This window comes from Marmota monax, unplaced genomic scaffold, assembly GCF_021218885.2.
Source record: "Marmota monax isolate L192 unplaced genomic scaffold, Marmota_monax_Labrador192_F-V1.1 WCK01_AAM20220418_F8-fsc00203, whole genome shotgun sequence".
In the NCBI taxonomy this organism is placed as follows: Eukaryota; Metazoa; Chordata; class Mammalia; order Rodentia; family Sciuridae; genus Marmota; species Marmota monax.
The window spans coordinates 69,561-88,914 of NW_026694787.1; the positions used below are offsets into that span (position 1 = coordinate 69,561).

Consider the following 19,354-nt stretch of genomic DNA (forward strand, 5'->3'; position numbering starts at 1 on the left):
ATCTAAATATTGAAATGTCATAGCACCTATGATAGAGATATTAAATAATTCATAGCTCTGAAATGAATAAAAATTTGATAACTGAAACTATTATTTTTAAGTATTCTAAAATTTCTGTAAAAGAACCCAGAAAGTTGATTTTTTTTATGTGTGTGGTTCTGGAGATTTTATTTTAAAAGTAAAAGTTTTAAAAAAGGGGCTGGAGATGTAGCTCTCCACATTGCCTAGCATGTGTGAAGCCTTGGGCTCAATTCCCAGTACCATAAACAAAATATATACAATTGGCACATTTTCCTTATTGACACATTACTTGTGAGTATTGTCCCATTAATGGAAAAACTTCAAAATATAACATATTAAGCTATTAAGACCAGATATTTGGCCAAGATGTGCTTGTGGCTAAACATAAAAAGTCTGAGTGGCCAGAGTAATGGAACTAGTGAGAAAACTAAAAAAATAAGAGAGAAAGTTTTTAATAGAAGGTTTAATGTTTAAAAACTTGAAGCCCAAATCCAAAGGCAAATTGATTGCCAGATAAGGGACTCTGAAACCATTTGTGAGTTTTGCTTTTTGGCTTTTTAAGAATATACTTGCAATGTTTTATTTTGTTTTTTAACTGATAGACTCTGGCTTAGTTGTTGTCATCACAGAACTTTGGAATAAGCTTATAGTACTGAAAGATCTCCATAAAGAAAGAAAAAATTTATATGACTTTGAAGACTTAAGCAAGAAGTTAGGATGTATGTAAGTATGAGTGTATGTATGATGTATGAGTCTAGGGGATGTGTGTGTGGAGGTGTATGTAAGAGTGCACAATAGCCGTTGCCCTTTTTTCTCATGTTCCTGTCCATCATTTTTGAGAAGGCCAACTACTGCATTTTCTAGAGTATGGGACTGAGGCTGGGTTCTGAAGTGGTAAGTTATCTCACAACACTGCTGTTTTTATTATAAACTATTTGCATCAAAAAATTTCAGAGAAAAAATAAATCAACTAGGTCATGCTTCACCCCCTTACTCACACTGAATCAGGAAAAATATATATGAGGAAAATGAATTTATGTAGTTGTATATGGACAGCATTCCTTTGTTTATTTTTATGTGGTGCTGAGGATTGAACCCAGGGCCTCACATGTGTTAGGCAAGTGCTCTACCACTGAGCCACAACCTCAGCCCCCATCATTAACTTTTGACAGTAATCTTTGAGGGTCAGAAGGTGAGAGGGTTTCTTTGTACTTTTATAATTGCATTATATACATATTATATATTCCTTTCTTTTGCAACAAGCACGTTATTATTACGAATTAAACAGCAAAATAAAAATGTGGACATTTATAAAATTTCCAATACATGTTGCATGGTACAATCCTATTATATCTGAACATGCTATCTCCTAGCAGGTGGTAATCATAAGTGGTGAATTTCCTATGACGAGGAACAAAAATGAGGCATTTGGGACCATCAGCTTTCTGTGGCAAGGGTGAATAAAGCAAAAGGAGAATGAAGTTAGGATAGGTTCTTATATAATATGCTATAAGGTATGTCACTGAGAAACTGTCAATAAACTATTACTGAACTGAAAAAAAAGTGATTTGCTTTTTTGATGTGTGAAAATAGGAACAGGTAACAGTATGGCTAAATCTGATCTTCTGTCTTGGTAAAAAAAAAATGTAAATTATAACTTGTCTTACCTATGCTAGGGAGAGACTGTCATCCTTTTATATGAGCTTTAATTCTTATTTAGCCACATTTTCTGCTGGTGTGATTATAGCATATAGCATCTAGAATTTTTCTTTTACCATTAATATCTGGGTTCATTACTTATCAACAGTTCTGAGATTATTATTATTTTTGACTGAGGCAGGGCTATTGGTTATTTGCTAAAGTACAAAGTTGCAATTTTAACACTTTTTAAAAACTAATTAAGATGAAGCTAGGTGACGGACGACTTCCAAGGGAGAACTAAGGCTGTGAACCAAACATTGGTAGTGAGTTGAGTCACCCTTCTTTCCACAGGGAAAAGATTCTGGTAGGAAGAACAAACAACCTATGGATGCTGGAAGATCTGGCTTCTAACTGGTTCATGACAATGAACTAATCATTTCAGATGTCATATTTTTGTGGCCTTCATCTTTGAAATTGGAGTAAAATAGGACAATTATTTCAACTATAGAGAATATGACTATAAAAGAGCCACAATACAAAGATTAGTAATCCTAATTATTAGCATCTCAGCACAAAGAGGGTATGCTGAGCACATACAGTCCTGGCTAGCCCTTTCCAAAATACCTAAAATGAAGAATTCTGCAATGTTTTGATTCCTGTTTTATGTTGCATAATGGATAATCAATAACTTTAGCTCTATTATATAATAAAATAGATAAGAAATTAGGAAGAAAGGGGGTTAGCTATTATACATTCATTCACTTATTCACTCAGTACTGTCTGGCCTACTTTGGGTTATATACTATTTTATGCCTTGGGTATACAAGACAGGAATAAAACCTCTGCTCTTAAGAAGCTTATATTATGGTGGGTAGAGGGTAGAGATGGAAAATAAACCAGTGAATAATATTTGATATTATATACATAGTGATAAAGCTGGGAAAAATATAAAACAGAATACCATACCAAAGCACAGATGGTGATGATGGTGGTGAGGGGTTGCATCTGGATCACACTGTGTTGTGAGGGAAGGACTCTAACGGGAAAATATTTGAACTGAGACTAGAATGGCATGATCTGTAAATAACTATTTAAGTAAATACATATTATAAGGTGATTTACATTAGGAATGCAAGTTTCTTTTGAGTTCCCATATATCCAAAGTCAAAAAAGAAAGGAGTAGTGAGTGATAAGAAAGTGAAACAACTGACATTTCTAATTCAGTTTGTAGACAACAGCTAATGTACAAAATTGCTGTTCTTTAATCATTTTTACCTATAAAAACAGTCATTCACATAGTTTAAGTCAATGTCTGAAACTAAGCAATGATAGGTCATGTAGTCAAGTAAACATTAGTGAGGTTTGCCAGGCCTAATAGTTATTTAAGTATTGTAACTGCCCTCTTTGCCTAAATTCAAATCTACATAAAATCTACATACAACCACATAATTATAACACTTGTTGGATGATTTACAATGTGTCAGATATGGACACTAAGTGCTCTCTGGCATTGCCTCATTTAGTCCTCACACAACCTCAAATGGTAGGTACTATTACCATCTGATTTAACAATGAAGATATTGAGGTATAGAGGTATTAAATAACTTGACCATTCATCCCACTTGTAAGTGGCAGAGTGACAAAGCAAGACTTTAAACTGAGGAATGTCTTCAGAGATTGTACTCTAAGCTATGATCATTTATTGTTTATAGAAAACATACTTTTTCATTTATAAGGCAACAATAATTATATCAAACATGTTATATTTTCAGGGTTACATAATATTCACCTTTTTAAAAATATATCTAGTATTTTAGTAGCACCAAGACTTTGAAATGAGGTGACATGATCTGGGGCATGTGCTTGCATGTACATATTTAAAAAATGAAACAATGCTTAAACAAATATACTTAAAGACATAAAAATACACAACAATAGAGCTCCTCATACAGAAAGTAATGACAAAACGTTTTAGTACATTTATTTTATGACCTTGTGAATGGTTCAAGTGTAATGTAAACTATTAATAATCATTCAATTTCCCTTGACATATAGGCATGGGCATATGGAACAACCCTGGCCAGTGATATCTGGGAATATGCCTGCTGGAGGGATCTAGACAAAGTTGCCCTTGATGTTACAAAAAGGACTAATAATAAAGTCTGGTCTTTGGCTTTTTGGATGCTGTCTTATGAGAAATGATGTGTGGAACTGTTGGCATTAAAAAAATTAACTGAGATTTCTGACATTTAGAGAGCCATGAAATTTACCCTAGAATAGTCCCATCTCTGAACTTCCTATAAGTTAATGACTTTCTTCATCAATTGAGAGAGGTGTGATTAAAAAAATCCAGACTCTAAGCAATATAAGAATTATATCAAATCCTCTGTGTTTAATGGCTCCCTAACAGTATTTTTTTTCAAAATGACAATATATTAAGAGAATATTTACTGCTTTCTAGATTTTTTTCTGCATTTTTTCTTTATATATATGTTAATTACATAACTAGTCAAGGATGGCACCTTAAACTTCATAGAAGTGACATATTTAAAGTTTTCTGCCATTTATTCCGACTTTATCACATGCCTTTTTATTTCCATTGTTATATCCCTCTTCATTCATGTACTCCCTTTAAACTTGAACTAGAGTTTTAGATATTATTGATTATACTCTTCCAATTTCTTTGTATTGTGTACAGTTTACTTTGAAAATAAAAAATGATGAAAAGTGCTGCAGTATTTTTATTTATTTTCAACTTGTTTATTACCCCCCTTCAACAGTTTCATATTCTGAGAATATGAAACTTACCCTTGCCCATATATCTCCTATCTGAATGTTGTTAAAAATAAAATTCATGGATTTTTAGAAAATTTTCAGGAAATTACTCTAGGACCATTTACAATGATTCAAGTGGATTAATGTATGTTCTTCTGCACCATATTGGCCGTCATAATTATCCAGCCTCTTTGCCTAGATAATTTCAGATATTAGGATACTGAATATTAGCTCCTAAGTTATCAGTGGTATTCAAAGAATGTTAGATTTTGAAATATCACTTAAAAATATATTTCTCAGCAGATATTATTTTGAGAACAGTAGCAATAGTTCATCCAGGTAACCAAATGTGTCTAGCAGCTACAAAGTAATAGATTTATCCCTCTCTAGCCCCTCAAAAAAGACCTAGATTTTGCTTTAAATTGCTAAGCCCAAGATAAATATCTACATAAATTAAGTGAGAAGACTGGTAGGCAATTTCCAAGGCAATGGGAAAAGAGAAAATTATAACTTCATTGAGTAAATGAAGACACAAGAATGTATGGCTAGAAAAGAGTATCCTTATAACTGCCAAGGGGCACATCAGTAGGATTAAGGGATAAAGCTTTTGAAAACCTCATCTAAATTGCCTATTATGTCAAGAGAAAGAGAGAGATATCAAGACAACTTCAAGTTGTATCAACCAAAACAGTATTTTAGTGTTATGGCAGATGATTTCTAAATGAAACATATCTTTTTATTTTGTCTTATTTTTTTTTTTAATTTTTTATTGTTGGCTGCTACATCGATGTTCATAGCAGCACAATTCACAATAGCTAGACTGTGGAACCAACCTAGATGCCCTTCAATGGATGAATGGATAAAAAAAATGTGGCATTTATACACAATGGAGTATTACTCTGCATTAAAAAATGACAAAATCATAGAATTTACAGGGAAATGGATGGCATTAGAGCAGATTATGCTAAGTGAAGCTAGCCAATCCCTAAAAAACAAATGCCAAATTGTCTTATACTTTTATGATTTTTATCCCTTGAAAGTTGCATAGGCTGACATAATTAATAATTTAACAAAGGTATTATAAGGCCTACACCTCAGTAGCTTTGAAACTGCTAATTGGGATAATAGGAAATTACTTGTCTTTTCCCAAATGCCAGTGAAGTAGGTCAAGATAATTAATATGCAAGCTGACTTTTCAGTCAAAGGAAAACAAGACAAGTCTCATCTGTGTACTTTTAGTACCATCCATTTCAGACTAAAATGAGTTCAGCCTGAGAAAAATCACAGTATGACTCAGTTAAATAATTGAATTTTAAAATAAGACAAAAGATAGTTCAACCATGAGAACACAGATTGAAGTCTGTTCTAAGGAGGACTAAATTTACACTTCATAAGCACAGCCAAATTCCACATCCATAAGGAAACTGAAAAACATCCAGGGCATCATTTTAGGTATATCTTGCTTCTTAGATTATTTGTAAACTTGTAAGCACCATATAATATGTGCCATATTATATAAGGTAAGATGAAATATAAATGATAATAAGCGGCTTTGGTTGATGACATAATTCTTCATCCTTGATATAAGGCCATATTTTTAGGTTCTCTTCCATTACTCCTTTTGCCCACTTGCTTGATGGTTCCTATTTTTAATTTTATGGCAAACTGAGAAAAATGTTTGAAGCTAGAGACATTAAACTTATTACTTCTGCATGTTTGTACTTGAGTACAAATTTACTTTAGTAGGGTCAAATTGAATGCTGGCCTTGAGCAGGACAGTTAGTAACACACTGCTGTTAGACCTTGATTTTTTTTTAAGTCCCAGTTTCCTGCCAATCTGTGTGGTGGCACAGTGAGTGCACTGTACTGGAGAGAGTGCATGTAAGTCTGAGGCTGATGTAGTGGCCACAACTTCATTCCTGTGTATAAGTTTTGCTCTACTGGAATAACACCAAGCAGCCTGGTTTGAATAAACAGCCTGCTCATTTACTCCTAATGGCCAATCCAGGTGAGTCAATACTATGGCACCCTTAAACTAGACCTTAGTCTTTTGAAAACACTGATTATAAACATACTGGTTCGCAAATGAAAAGTTCATCAAATTGTATACTCCTGAATATTAGAAATAACAATGCAAAACCATGATTAGAAAGGAGAACATACATTTCATCAAATAAGAAACATCTTCCAGGCAAACATGAAATGCAACTCTGTTGAGAACAGTTTGAAATACACTGAGACATCAAGTGGCACAATTTATGGAAAAATACCCAGAAAGCAATGGGGCCTCAACAATAGTGCACAGTCACTTCCAGCAAAGCTGAACTGACCGAAATAGCATGAATTGTCCCATAATATTGAATTGTAAAGAAAAATGTGCAATACCAAATTTACTGACACACTTACTATGGCTATTCTACCTTATCACATTTATTCTGCAAAGAGAACCCACTAAAAATGATGGACAGTACCAAATAACTATTCACTTAATTCACCTGGAACCTGAAAAAAATCCTCACCTACTTAGGGGTACACCTGTATGGCTAACAATCTATCTAATCTACAGAACAATAAAAAAGAGGCTCTAGAAGAAATTGAAAGCTATCTAAATAGAGATGCTCTGTGGGCTACTGGAATTTGGAAGGAATGGCAGGTATGGTACCATGTTTTCCTTTTGTGTCCTAGATATATTTGCTTCTAGTCCTTCCCAACACAATGACCAGGATGAATGGCTAAATACCTCACTTATTCATAAAAAAGACGGCATCAGTGACTCTGCTTGTAGGAATGATGGGATGTTTTCTAAACAGAATTCTCTATTTCAGGGGGCTGTGCTAGTTTCAACACAGTTTATTTTAACACAGCAGAGATAAAGTATTTTATACAATATTTTTAGAGTTAACAAACCTCACATACTTAGTCATAGCCATTATGCAGCAACTGGATGACAACTGAAATAAAATTTTGAATTCAATTTTAGAAAGCAGTTCATTGATTTTGTAAACATTAGAATATTAAATATGTATTATTGCCAGAACTCCTAAAGAGGCCTAGCATGACTCCTAAATATTTTTTACAAGAGTCTTCCATAATCTCTGATAGATGTGAATGTTGGGAAGGCTTGGCAGGTAGTAGATGGTAATTACTTTTTTTAAAAAAAGAATTAGCACATTACTTTTTAAATTTATTTTTAAATGTGGTACTGAGGATTGAACCCAGTGCCTCATGCATGCGAGGCAAGCGCTCTACCACTGAGCTACAACCCCAGCCTGGTAATTACTTTTTCTACACCAATAGTATCCTTTTTATAATATCTCTCATGGATATGATGGCTAAAATATATTTCTTAAGGAAAGTACCTCAGCCTGTAAATTTTATTACAAGCAATTCTTGTACTTGTTGTAGAAGATATAAAATCCCCATTAAATAATACAATGCAAGATCCATACCATAAAAGAAGATCTACTACATTGTCTTGTCAATAATCTTCAAAGTGGCTCTCATATTAAAGGAGCCAAGCTTCACATTAACATGAGGCTTTTGCCTTCTTGGTAATTTGAGAACTTTGAGTTGTTTTTCCAATTACAATGAAGAACTAACATGAATATATCCGGGAATCAAAGTCCTGCATAGTTGTAAAATGGGTTAAAGGCTATTTTCTGTTTGTATCCATCAAAAAAGAGAAGTCTAATGCCCTAAGGGGACCAAATGAGTAACTCATTTCATAACCACTGGCTCTAATCATCTACACTAATCGACTCAGATTGCATTTTGAATAGAGATGCAAGTAGTATCATAGTTCTCTTACACATTCAGGATTTATAGCCAAACCTAGATTTTCTAACAAAAACAACTGAGTTATACACTTAAACTAACCTGAGTTTCTGGAGCAGTGTATGATGTTAGGTATAAACAGATGCTGGGTATAGCATACTGGATAAAGAACTTGATACTTGGGAAACATAATCTTAATCTCAACAAGACAGAGGGTTACTTGATTGGCTTCTCTCTCTTCAGAGATGAGTTCATATAAATTGAGCATTGTAATCAACATATATACCAAGAAAGCACATGGATGCTTTTGGCAAATTGGTTTCTAGAAACAAATACAACTATCTGGAGTTGACAGAAATGCTATGTGACATGTCTCCTTGGAAAACTTGTCTTTTACAATTTTCCTTTAAATCTGATATTGAAAAAGGAAGATATATACATGTGTAGGTATGGTTGGGTGTATATGTGTATAAGTATTTACTTATTTAACCAGGGCTCTGCTAACATCCTGTTTGAAGCATTTATAGTTTCTTAACCCAAACTCAGGGGGTAATCAGTGTGGACCAATGGGATGATGCATGCAAGTGAGAAGAAAGAGGGTAAGAGAAGGAAGAAAAAGAAATGAATACTATTAACCTTAAAAGGCAATAGGTAGTTGGGAGAAAAAAATTTTTTGTTCCAGCTCTGTGTGTCCTGGGATAAAACTTCATTCTTCATTATATATAATTTCCCCCCAAGTTACTTAAGTTATGGAAGTAGGACATGAAGGGGGACCTGACTTCTTATTCAGCAAGTTCATTATTTTAAGAAAAAGGGAAACAATTCTATTTTTCTCAAACAACAAGTTTGAAAAGTTTAGGCCTTTGTATACACAGGCTAAGAATCTCCATAAACATACTTACTTTTTTCTCCTATGTTTTCCCCTGCTGCTTCCCCTTCTTCCTCCTCTTCTTCCTCCTCTTCCTCCACCTCTGGGGGTTGCACATCATCCTGTGTGTCACAGGCACTAACCGGAGCATTCAGACAGCAGTGGTTGAACCCACTATCTCGAGGCAGAGTAAAACTTCGAGGCTTGCCCCCATTGCCATTTAGCACTTGCATCCTCTCACTCTCGGCCAAGGGGTATGGCCCATAGTGATCCTGTAGGTGGCACTTCTGAGTTGGAAGGGTGGATTGCCGCCTGTGCTCAGGGGAGATGGCTGCAGAATCAGAGAAGACAGAATCCTCCAGGGGCAGAGTCTGAAGATAGTGTAAGCCTGAACTTGTTAGTGGTGTCTCAATTAAATCCTGCCAGGAGCGGCGCTGACTGGCTGTCTTGCGAATGGGGGACACTGCACTGCTCCCAGTTACCTCCTGGCGAAACTCCTCATGAGAAGACTGAGACTGAGAGGTCTCCGTGGAGGAAAGCCGGCTGTGTTTTGCTTCCACATAAGGACTGGCACAACTCATCTGTGGAAAAGAGCCTCTGATCAATCTCCACAGAAATAAAAGACCACTTGGAGCATCAAGGAACACTTTAGAATTTTACCAAGGAATATTTAAGTGAATAGATTCTTACACTGTCACGTAATTACTAAGAAGATTGGTAGATATCCCGAAGTTAGGCCCCAACTTATAGTTTAAGAGACAGACTTGTATGTTTTAACATGCAGCTATACAAGGTTCTCATGAAAAATCTGACATTTCAATGGAAAATTTCACAATAATGAAAGTATGAGAAAATGTGAGTGAGAAATATTCAGCAACTAAAACAAACACAGTTTTAAAATATACATTTGGAAATCCTGAAGTTTTGTCTGAAGATTCACATTTTTGGATTTTATGTAGCTTGGGGGTGAAGGCAAGGAGAGAGGCTTTTGGGTATAAGAACATGTTGCCCACAAACAGACTATACACTTCCTCTTCTTCATAGATGAAATGTCTGTTCCTATGGGTGCCACAGAAAAGCTGTCTTATTTTCTATGGAGTTAAAAATGTAGGCAGGATGAGATTATACCTTGTTGGGGATTAGCATTTGCCTTGAATATAGACAATATACGGTGTATAAGCTCAAAATAAAAATGAAATATTTTTTATTTGTGGTATTTAAAGTTTCAGAATTCTGGAGCATCATATAAACATGTATATTAAACAGACTCCATGGTTATCTAAAAAGCTATATGCCAAACATTATAAATAAATAAATAAACAAATAAATAAATAAAAAAATTTTTTTTGGGTGGTTCTAGGGATCAAATCCAACCCAGGGCTTTACACATGTTAGGCAAGTGCTCTGTCACTGAGCTATACCCCAGATCTATAATACTATTTTCTATCAGTTACTTGTAAAGGATATAAAAATGAACTTCACTAGTGTATAGGAGATAAGGTCAATTTTATATCTTTTGTTAAGAAAACTTTTTTTTTTGTGTTGATATCTCCATGAATGCTACTCTGACACAGTGTATGCTCTTAATAAAATTGGTCACATATTCTTCCTTCCTGGAATTTCTGGCAATGTTTTTTCTTTGTAAATTTGTTGGCAGTCAACCACTGAACCACATCCCTGGCCTTTTATTATATTTTATTTAGAGACAGGGTCTTGCTGAGTTGCTAAGTGCCTTGCTAAGTTGCTGAGGCTGGCTTTGAACTCTCAAGCCTCCTGTCTCAGCCTCCTGAGCCACTGGGATTACAGGCATTTGCCACCATGCCTGGCTCTTTGCAAACTTAAAACTATTTTCCTTACTGATTTTAGACCCTCTTTTTTCATTTTTCCAAAGAAACCCAAAGGTTGACATGAAATTTGCTACACAATTTTTAAACATATAAAGAGATGTTTCTTGTCAAAGAATCTGGTGATATATTAAGTATACTTGTATTGTTAACTTACAGAAGGAGGCCGTGGGTATGTGTCATAGGGTGGTGGAGGACTGTCTTGTTTTGGTGTTGATGGAGTATCTGCTTCTTCCTTGTCACTCTCACTCCAGTAATCTGGAAATTCACACACATGGATATATGGACATTCTATTAAATGTTTCTAATTATATTTTTCAGAAATGTACCTTACCATTTAACACAAAGAAATTTAAATTCCATTCCAATACCATACTCCTGAGCACTTCCCTACCCTAGTCATCAACTTCCATTTGTTGGGTTTTGAAGAGGAAGGAAGAGCAAAATTACCTAATTCTAACCTGCTTTCAAAGCAAGTGTTTAGACACAGCCATCATTAATGGACTTAATAAAAGACACTCTGTAAGCCAAATCAGGTTTAGTGTACCTTTGCATCTAGACAAAATTATTATGAAGCTTCAATTAATAATTGATATTACATGATGCTTCTTAAAAGGTTTATCATTTTATCTTAGAGATTAATACTCAAAGAAAAGCAACACATATACTGTTGTGGATCTCTACAGATATAAACAGCTCCAAAAATAATGTTCTCAATTCTTTTCTTTGGCTTCAATTCACTGGTTATCTAACTATCACTGTTTTCAGAGTCATGCTGACATGAATCCGTAACACCACACTCCCACCTCTCTTTGGAAACACATGGCAAACCCTGATCCTTGCCAAATGGAAAAGTGCAAATCTACTGATGTGGCTACAGTTCTAAACTTCCAGAATGATTTAAAAGGGTAGAAAATGTAAGCCACTAGAGAAAGTGACTTGACAGACCTCAAACAAAAGGGAAGGAGAACAATTCTCTGAGCTATACATTAGTAAAGTTAAATCAAATGCAGCAACAAAGTCAATAATCAGAAACTATTCCACTAATATTTCAGCCACCCTATAGCTGATGGGGTAATTATTTCTGTGATTTACCAGAAAAAAACAGAAGTGTTACCCATGTCAATTTCAGATAATAAGAATCAGCCACCCCATAACTGATGGGTTAATGTTTTGTGATTCACTGGGGAAAAAATCTAAAGTGTTACCCATGTCAATTTCAGATACTAAGAGAACAGGCATTAAAACAAAAAGATTCCTTAATCTCATGAAAATTTAAATCATAAAAAAATTCCAAGGTTTAACTAATATTCAGATTTAGGTAAAAAGTCACAGTATCCTTTTTTCCCCCATAGAAACCCTTCTCTTTCCAGGAATTCTCACATTATAATATTTTTATATATATTTTCCCTCTGGTGCTCATTAATAAAAATAAGTACAGCTAACATTTATTGAGAAATTATTGTGTGTTAATAGAAGTAATAATTTGAACCAGGAAATTGCCTTGCCTTAAAACTCCAAGGACTGTTTCTGAGACTCTTTCATTTAATATAGTAGAAGAGTTTGCTAGGGAGTATACTGATAATCATTTAAATGCTCTACCCGCTCCTGATTTATAACTCTGACCACTATAAATAGAAACTCTTTAGCAATGAAGACTGGGAATAAAAGATGTCCATTATATTCAGGCTTTAAAACATAAGGACACTGACAATTCTATTTCTATCTTAATTTTTCCTTTGAATAAAAGGTAGGAAATGACTAGTTAACCTAAATTTTATATCTGTTTTTTTCCATTAAAAAACAATGGAAATAATGGCCAGTGCCAGCCAGTATACTAAGTTTTCCTTCAAATTTGAATTGACATTTTTGCCCAGAAATAGGACCAGCAAACACTGGTGGAAAAAGCATGACCTATATACTCAGGCAGGTATAGGTTGAATTCTTGGCTAGACACTTATTTATTTTTTAAAAATTTGTTCTTATTAGTTGTACATGATATTTGACATATTATACATACATGGGGCACAACTTCCCATTCTTCTGGTTGTACAAGTGGAATTACATTGGTCGTGTATTCATAATGCACATAGGAAAGTAATATCTGATACATTCTACTATCTTTCCTATTCCCATTCTCCCTCCCTTCCCTTCACCCCCTTTGTCTAATCCAAAGTACTTCTAATCTTCCCTAAATTTGCTTATAATCTATAAAATGGGGTCTAATAATAACTTTCCCTTTAGAGTTGTGTGTCAGGGATACTGATTAAGATAATGTAAATTCAAGTGCCTTGCACCTTGAGGACTCTCAACATATATTAGGACCCTTTATTTTTTTTAGATGTATTTGCAGGTAGCATGCCAGGACAGTCTGAGCCAGTTTATACAGGCGATAAATGCCTGGTGGTCATTTTCTCAGGCATTGCTGTTTTTTTTTTTTCCTTATAGCAAGTTCCAGTAATGAAAACTAAAATCTGGAGCCCTGGGTTCTGGGAGGATGGTTTTATGAGAGCCTGAAATCCAACTGGAAAGTCAGTGCTAGAGGTGAAGGGAGTGAGCAACCCTTCCACACAAAGCAGTGGGCTTGCCAAGATCACTCCACCCTTCCCACTATTCCAGGAACTCTGGTTCAATTTCTCCTTGATGTTTACATTGATACCTTGAAGCCTTAAGGAGAAAATATCTCAAGTGGTCCTTATTAGTACACTGAAGAGGAGATGATCAGCATTTTATCCAGGGCTCTATAGCTGTCATTATGAGTGACAAAGATTTCAGGAAGTTCCCTCTCTACTTTTTCTCTTCAGCTAAATTAGGAAGAATTCTAATCCACTATTTCATATAATTCTTGGTTTATTAAGAAGCATCACTGATCTAAACTTTTCTTGGTTGCCTTAGAAAAGGCTGAAATACCACTTTGCAAGTTAACTTCTTTTCTTACACTAAGTGGTGTGTGTTTGAGAGAGCAATTCCAGAGAAGAAGCTACACAGAAAATTTAGTTAGTCTTTTTGTGTTTGTGTGGAAAATCAGGAGCATACCATAGCATAAAGGCTTAAACTAGTCTGATTTTTATTCTAGGATAAATTATCTTTGTAGCTTTCTACATAGCATCAAATAAATGGATATTTCAACATCCTTACAATGACATATAATTTTATAAATAATCATGAATAAACAGTGCCATCACTAGAAGAGGAAAACTTCCACTTTACTTTTGCATGTTGATATAAAAGGATAATTTTAAATTGAAATTTTCATTTAAAACTATCAAAGAAACATATTGCATTCATTTTTATGTGGTCAAATAATTATGAATACCTTATATATGATTGAAAACTATCTGACTTGAAGCTGGAAAAAACTGGAAAAATTACCAACAAATCATGATTAGCCAAATTGTTATTTTGGTTGAATTTAGTGTAACCCTGTTTTCTCTTAACTACAAATATGAGTACTCAAAGAAAACCCTATAGCCTTCACATTTTTGTAAGTAAAGACAAATTCATTAAACTTTAAGTTAATAAAGAGTCACGTAAAAGTTACACTAGATATTTAAATAGAAAAAGTGGCAGTTGTTTCTTTGCATCTTGGTGAAATATTTCTAAACTTCAAGGAGCTATATTTTATATTAAAATTTAATATAAATATTTATTTAAAATATTAATAGAAATATAAAATCAAAATTATACATATTTATAGGTTGCCTTGTGATGTTTCAAATACATATGTGTGTGTATGTAATGTTTAAATAAGGTTAAACATCTACTTCTTCAAACATCATTTCTTTAGAATAAAATATTTAAACTCCTTTCTTCTAGCTTTTTGAACTATTCAATATCATTATCTACAGTCTTCCTACTGTACAATAGTATACCTAACTTATTTCTATCTAACTATAATAGTACCCATTGATTATCCTCTACCTCAATTCTGCACATCCTCTGGCAGTTACCACTCTACTCTCAACTACAAAAGAGCTGTATTTTGTATGAAGCTTAACTTCAATACTGAGAATGGTAATCAGGTATCAGCTATCAAATTACTACAGAAGTGTGGAGTAGACATGTGCATGTATTAGTTTTCTATGTACAATATCATGACACCCTAATTATGAATAAGACAAGGAGTCTACTATGGTTCTGACATATGTTAAAGTACCTTAGGACCATATACTTTATGTGAAAATTGAAATTACTTCAAAGATTCTGGTTGTACTGCATTAGCAAAAAAAGACTTGAAATTGTAACTCTTAGCTTCTGCCTATGATTTCTACCACACTTCAGTAGGCATTAAAATATATACTTACATGATTGACCAGGGCAGCATGAACCCACAGAATATTTTTTGTAACCTGTGTATGCAATATAACTTACCAGATCTTTCATTTTTAATGAAATTTGGTTATATAAATACTGAGTACAAAGAAAATCCACTGAAATAAAGACTATGCTCAGCTTTAAATAATGTCCAATAATAAAATAACGGACATTAAGCCCAAAATTCCAAGTTTACTTATTTATGTAAATTTATATTTTTACTACATTACCCACACTTCCTTTTTAAATTTTTTTTGGTTGTAGATGGACATAATACCTTTATTTTATTTATTTATGTGGTTCTGAGGATAGAAGCCAGTGCCTCACATATGCTAGGTGAGTGCTCTACAACTGAACCACAACCCCAGCCCTACCCACACTTCTAATTCTTGTGTTTAAAAAAAAAGGAAAAAATCTATAAACACCTTTAAAGAACTATTTTATGCCTTTTAAAGAAGTGTGGTACTTTTTTCAGTACTCTTATCTCAAATTTAGGTCTATAAATTACAATGAAACATGAAAGTGAAAAACAAACTTATAATCACTAAGATGTCTTTTTCCCCCCTGTACTGTTGATTGAACCTGGGACCTTGATCATGCTAGGCAAGGTTTATACCACTGAGCTACATCCCAAGGCCAAGACATGTGCCTTAAAAACTGGTCTGACACTTCATAGTCTTGACTTAGATTTGCCTGTGTAGATTAATTTGATGGAGATAGTTTCTATATTATTTGTGAAATTATACATGCTGCTTTCACTCCCTGGAATATTTTAATTCCTTCCTTTAGTCAATATCCTTCTCATCTTTCAAGACCCAGTTCAGAAAATAGAGCCAATATAAAGTGTTTCCTCATTCTCTTCCTGGAAGGACACACATTAGCCTCATTCCATGGAACTTGATTTGTACTTTATTATATTTCACTTTCTATATTGCACTAAGACTATCTTTTCTACCAGAATGCAATGTAATTTCAGGTAGGATGGGTGCCTATTTCATCCTTACATTATTAAGAGTGCTAGTTGAGGGTCTTGTACAGAAGTACTTAATATTGAATAAAATATATTCTTTCCCTCTCTACTGCTGACTTTAAATCATGTTCACTGACCATTTTTTTCCCCCAGAAAAGCATTTCCACATCAACTGCACATCCTTCTCGGCACTTATGAAAAAAAATATTTGCAACCCCTCAGTAATTTTTTATTAGCAGTATACTATGAAAAATTTAGTACTTATTTGGATTCTGTGGTTCTCCTTAGTGTTTCTTAACTAATTTCAAGAATGAATTTTGTAAGTCCTCAATAAGATGAAAAATTCCCCTTGGGAGAAACCATGCCTTGCTAATTATTTGAGATCTCCCTGACCTAATTCCTCACCCTCACTAATCTGACAATCTCCATTCCCTCACCCTATCACTCAAATCAAGGGCTGGCAAACTTTGGTGTATAGGTCATATAATGACCCTCTGCCTGCTTTCACATAGCCTATTAAGATCAACATATTTTTGTACAATTTAAATGGCTAAAAAATAAACCATAATAAGAATATATTTCAACGTATGAAAAATGATATAGAATTCAAATCTTAGATTTCATAAAGAAACTTTATTGGCACACAGCCATACTCATTAATGTGTCTTTGCTTTCATGTATTATAATAGCAGAATTGAATAGCTACAATAGAGACTGAGTATGGCCCTCAAAGCTCAAAATATAATTTGACTCTTCATAGAAGTAGTTTACTGATATCTGCCTAAACATTTGCTGACATGTTGGTTTTGGGATCTGGTTGTCTTCTTTGGATCTCTAAAACTTTTTTTTTAGATTTTAAAAAAGTCTTGGCTGAGATTTTACTCTAAATCTGAGAGGAAACAGGTTTTTAGGAATCTACACATCAACAAACTGGCTGTGCTCACTGTAGACATAACTACATATGGGTGTGTGTTGTATCTATGTCAATCTGTGGAATTTTTAAACTTTAGGATGTCTCAAATAATTTCAAAAAACTATTCATGCTTCCAAGGGATGTATAACAAGCACCCTTTCAGCAATGTGAAGCTACCTCAGAATGGTGACCACAGCTTTCATTCTTAAGATTTCAATTCTGCATCAAAAATCTGAGGTCAATACCAAGACAGATTCCCTAAGACCATAGAGTAACATAGTAAGAGAGCTAAAGAATATAACCAAATGAGATATTTTATAAAAGAAAGGATAATTACTCTGACCTCTCTGCATAAAAGGCTACTTAATTATCCATGAAACTGCTAAATAGAAAATACAGATCACTGACAAGGACTTGGACTTGGGTTAATAAATAGGATCTACTATAGACTTTTTTCATTTTTAAGCTTTTGTTCTTCCACAGGAAATAGATGGAAGAAGAGGATAATAACCAAGACAGAATTCCACCTTAATTGCTCTAAACATTTGAGAGTTCAGTGCCTATCTGTTCAATTAACTTTACCTATAATATTCTATGATCTGGATTTGAAGTGCCCAGTGAGTAATAGTCACACAATAAAATATTTTCTCTTAAGTGACAGCAATGAAGCATTGTATAGGATAACAGCAAGAAAAAAGTATAAAAGAATTGTAACAAAGAAGGTATTCCTTTACCTTGTTCTTGCTTAATCCTCTCTCTTTCTGCATATCCTGCAGTCAGCATATTAATTCTGTTAAGCCACCTGCAAAAGCAAATATTAAAATCAGTAACATTGTAACTTGGCCCTCAAAGCTCAAAATAATATGTGGATCTTTACATAAAAAGTTGACTGATATCTGCCCAAACATTTGCTGACATATTGGTTTTGGGATCTGGTTGTGTTCTTTGGATATTTAAAACTTGATTGTTTATTAGCTAAAAATATTTACTTATCACAAATAGTTAAGATGACTAAGAATATGTGAAATAGTCCTATGTATAAGATGTGTTCTTTGCCACTCTTGATACATGGAGTCTTCAATGAGTCATAATTTACTGTAGTACAAACCGTTCTCACACCAAAGATGTTATTTCAATACAATAGTTGGGAAAAAACTGTTAACATTTGTTCCAAGAAATATTTGTAATATAAAGGGCTCTGGGATGACCAAAGCCATATCTGTTGCTCCAAATGTAGAAGTACTTCAAATATTCCTGTTGTTCTATTTCATCAGAACAAATGTTCCTTTAGAGATACCTAAATAATCTCCAGTCTAATTTATCCTGATAAGAGAGAGTTACAGACCTTGCCTGTGAAAATAATAGTCTTACTTTGAAATGACAGTTTTGATTAAACTCATTTAAATTTAATAATACAAGAAGAAAAACATCTGGGAGCACTTCAGAAACTTGTCTCTAAATACAAGAGAATTTAGTTTTCCAAAGATACAAGGAACATATATAATAAACATGTATTTTAACCTCTGTCTGTATCTTGAAAATGTATTTTCATGAACAATAGTAAGTTAAAAATAAACCTTATCTATTTCCTCATTCAGTACTACTTCTATTGCCAATGTAGCAACTGCCTGAAGCAAAGCATGGTCTCTATCACTTTCATTTGTTCCATCAGGGCTCTCCCTATGTGCTTATATTTCCAATTATTTATGTTGCATCAGATTAAAAAAAATCGTACAATATTTAAACAAGGTTCTGAGGCCACAGTCTTCCACTGGTCATTCCTGAGCCATGACCCATAAGCTTTCCAAAATCAGAAATTGAAGAAGAACCTGCCTTTCAAATTAGCTTGGGCAAGTATGGGATTACTAGCATAGTTAATATCATTAAATTGTAGAATAATCAATCTAGATATACTTTTAAGAAAAGGGTGTACTTGAGAACTTTTTCTCCTAAGATCATATCTTCCACTCAAGTGGAAGTAACATTATTTGCAGTGATTCATATATTTCACCATTTTTGCCAGGTGGTGTTAACTGTGCATCAGATACTAAGCGTATCTTGAAAAGGAATGAAAGTTATATCTCTGGTAGATGGAATCACATCTACAGAAATTTAAACTTTTAGAATAAGTCACTTAAACCCAAATTTTATTTTGACAAAACCTACAATGTTATCATCACCTCAAGTATGTGTGGGAAATAGAGAAGGAACTGGAGTAGAAACGGAATAAAATA

The 19,354-nt window shown here is 34.0% G+C and overlaps 1 protein-coding gene across 5 annotated transcripts in view; it reads right to left on the minus strand.

The window, feature by feature from the left end:
* Cnksr2 (connector enhancer of kinase suppressor of Ras 2) overlaps window positions 1-19,354 on the minus strand; it is a 278,373-nt gene that overhangs the window by 33,050 nt on the left and 225,969 nt on the right. For all 5 annotated transcript variants that reach the window (XM_046425867.2, XM_046425865.2, XM_046425864.2 and 2 more), the window contains 3 exons: window positions 17,855-17,922; window positions 11,081-11,181; window positions 9,114-9,660 (listed from right to left, as the gene is read on the minus strand). In XM_046425867.2, the coding sequence (XP_046281823.1) occupies window positions 9,114-9,660; window positions 11,081-11,181; window positions 17,855-17,922 (716 nt within the window). The remainder of the gene's footprint in view (window positions 1-9,113; window positions 9,661-11,080; window positions 11,182-17,854; window positions 17,923-19,354) is intronic.